Raw genomic sequence first — 3304 nt, 5'->3', positions numbered from 1 at the left:
GTAAACAAAGCCTTAACATGATATTTATTTTTAACTCCCAAGGTAAAATATGCTATAAATGTATTCGTGTTTGTTAGTCTTCTGTTAGTATTCCATTTGAACTTAAATTTTAAATCTTAAATTATAGCCAATTTCTTTAATATTGCACTAAGAAAATTACCAAAAGCCACTATTTAAAAGACATACTATGTTTAAGGGCCTATCCCTGGGTAATGGCAATTACTCTACCCACTGTTTCACATTAAAATACTTAGGCAGTTAGGATGTTAACAAATTCTAAATATCAACTACAACTGTGTTGGAAAATCATTAAAATATTTTTGAAATTGTTTTTCTATTCTGGGTATTGTTATTGCTTTTCTTTTCTTTTGTTTTTGCGTAACATAAAACCTTTTAAGCCGGAAGTACTCATATGGTATTCTGGCTTGGCGACTCTGCCATGTACGTAATTATCAAACACGAAACCTATATGGTCCACAAAGACAACCCACAAGTGAGCTGCTTATTACAGCCCCATGTATCACAAGGTTAAAAGAGAAACCATGTAAATTTTGGCAGAGTAAGTCAAGATATTACCTAAAGAAGTCAACAATTAAATTTTTTTTTAACAATTTAAAATTTAAAACCAGTCATTTAAGTATCAAAGGTGAAGTAACTATTCATCATGAAATTAAGAAAATTTATTAATTTACCATTAGCAGTAACGACATCTATAAGCATGAAACAAAAGCACTAAATTACACTCTACTTCCTCTTCTATCATGTTTTAAAATTCATAGTGACAGCAATCGTGCTTTCAAATAACATTATCAGCAGCATTCAGAGGACAACTAAGGTAAAATGAGGGTAAAACTCTATCTTACCAAAGCTGGTACGACACTCTTGACAGGAAACCCTCCCAGTGTCTCCTCATTTCCCATGACCAATAATTGACACATTTCAATAACCGCCTGGAGCTGCTGACTTTCATCACTTGCTTGTAGTCCTTGTAGAAGCTGCTGGGCCTTAGAACCTTCATGGGAGGGGAAAGAAATCATTACTTTTAAACATATAAGAAAACTGTGAGTAGGTATAAGCTGCGACTGTATGTGGTAGCTGGATGCTTATCTTCTTTGGATTCCAATTAAAGGCTAGGTCTATACCAGGGTTAAACTAGGTCCGTGTTAGACTTACCAAGTGATCACTTCGTAAGGTATATAAATGTCTAATCACTATGCTGTATACCTGAAACTAATATAATTCTGTATGTCAACGATAATTTTAAAAAATTTTTTAATAAAATGAAAAAATTTTTAAAAGACAGGCTGCTATAATTAAAGACAGAACTAAATTAGTTGGGTTTACTCTGCCTTAAAGTAATCTGTTATTTACATATTTTTGTCTTCTAATTTTTATCTATCTAAATGAGATAAGCTAATAGATTTTTTAATGGCCAAAATAAAAAATAATACCCATAGAACTATTGTAAATTGTTACCTTTAACATACTTGCTTTAAAAAATGTATAGCAAGCAAAAGCTTTCTGCAATAATAAAAACCTGTTAAATAATGATGCCCAGACTTCAAAGACAATGTTATACATTTCTAAAGACCTACATCAGAATAAATGGAATCTAAGTAACAGTTAGAGCAAGGAGATGAAAACAAAATGGACAATGCAACTTTAAAAATAATTGGAAAGAAGTATTTTCTAAAAATAGCAAAAGAGGAGCCTTTCATTTCATTTGCAGATGCTGCTATTAGAGTACTTTAGAGAAGTACTTTTAAGGCTCAATTCCAATGTCCAAACAATTGGAAAATGCTAAAACTCAACTACCACAGGGAAATAAGTTGCTGATAAACTGAACAAGACACTCAAAAATAAAGTCTCCAAATGTTTCAAATTTTCATTGAACCTTTGTACTTATGTGGAATTCATATGAAAACCAAAAGCTTTTATTAAAATTAAGCTTCAGAGTCTTCCCAGAGGTCATAAACCTTTCAAAGGGACACAGGTGATCCTCAGAAGATTTGTTTTCTCTATTATTTAAGACCATGGATAATGAACTGCATAGCTATCAATCACTGTCTTTCTACCTGAGTATAATTAAGAGTCCAACTACAAATATACTGCAAGAAAGTCAAGTTTAAAGGGATACCATCTTTAAAATTTCAAACGAAATAATATCAGTTCCAGTTTGAGCAAGTTTATCATTTCTGTGTTGAAATGATGTGGAGGGAAAAATGAAGGGAGAGTAACTAGTGAAAACAAAATCATCCTCAGTTGCTTCTTGACTCATTTTTAAAGAATGAAATAGTTCATATAAAGTATGCCCTAATAGCACAACCAGCTAAAATAAAAAGAACTGACACATATGCCATTGGATATCTTATAAACATCGAGGCTGGCAATTTCTAAGGACATTGATTCCTTTGGTCTGATCAAAATCATCATCAACACCACCAATGGCTCTGAAAAGACTTTATGCCAAACTGAAAATGGCATCAATAGCCAAAGCCATAATTTATCCTCTGCTATATGAAGAGAAATCAGCTACTAAATCAGTCAATTTTGGTTTTAGAACCATTTTCTACTCTTAAAAATTATTGAGGGGTCCCAAAGTACTTTTGTTTATATGGTTTATATCTACTAATATGTGTTAAATTTGTTTGGAACTAAAAGAAAAAATTTTAAATACTGGCTGAATAACTCATTATTCATATAAATAAAAATTTTGTAAAAAACCATATCTCCCTCCCCCCCCAAAAAAAATTTGGTGATGATAAGCATTAGTTTTTTGTTACAAATCATTTTAATGTCAGGCTTAATAAAAGACAGCCATATACTCACCTCTGCTTCTACTCTGTGACAAACGTTCTTTGAGATTACTAAAGTATGTGAAAAAATGGGCCCTATTTTGTCAAGAAGATTAAAAAGACATGCATTTATTAGTAAAGGCAATAAAATCAATAACTTGTTTAGCAAGGGCATCCTTATGTAAAAATGGAATTATTATTACTAGAAGCATGAGGCACTGAAAAATATGACTACCCGTATAGTTCAGAATCATCACTTCGATTATTATTAACATACCAGTTTTATTCACACCACAGCTTTCACACTACCAGTTCAAACATGACAAACTGGAATTAATTATTACTAGTTTTAACCTTATGGATTAGATGTAAAGGTCTCAGGAATCCCCCAGGAGTCCACCAATCACACTTTGAGGAACTATTATCACAAATCAAAAGTTAACTGGCAAACATTTTCTGTAAAGGCCAAATCCAAACACTTTCTAGTTTTTACACTTGTAAACTAAAAA

The 3304-nt window shown here is 31.9% G+C and overlaps 1 protein-coding gene across 1 annotated transcript in view; it reads right to left on the bottom strand.

The window, feature by feature from the left end:
• Positions 1 to 3304, bottom strand: part of TRIP12 (thyroid hormone receptor interactor 12) — a 132518-nt gene that overhangs the window by 48520 nt on the left and 80694 nt on the right. The window contains exon 10 of the mRNA XM_023532935.1: positions 864 to 1012. Within this exon, the coding sequence (XP_023388703.1) occupies positions 864 to 1012 (149 nt within the window). The remainder of the gene's footprint in view (positions 1 to 863; positions 1013 to 3304) is intronic.

The sequence above is a fragment of the Pteropus vampyrus genome, unplaced genomic scaffold, assembly GCF_000151845.1.
Source record: "Pteropus vampyrus isolate Shadow unplaced genomic scaffold, Pvam_2.0 Scaffold93, whole genome shotgun sequence".
NCBI lineage: Eukaryota > Metazoa > Chordata > Mammalia > Chiroptera > Pteropodidae > Pteropus > Pteropus vampyrus.
This window is presented reverse-complemented; position numbering and strand designations above follow the sequence as displayed.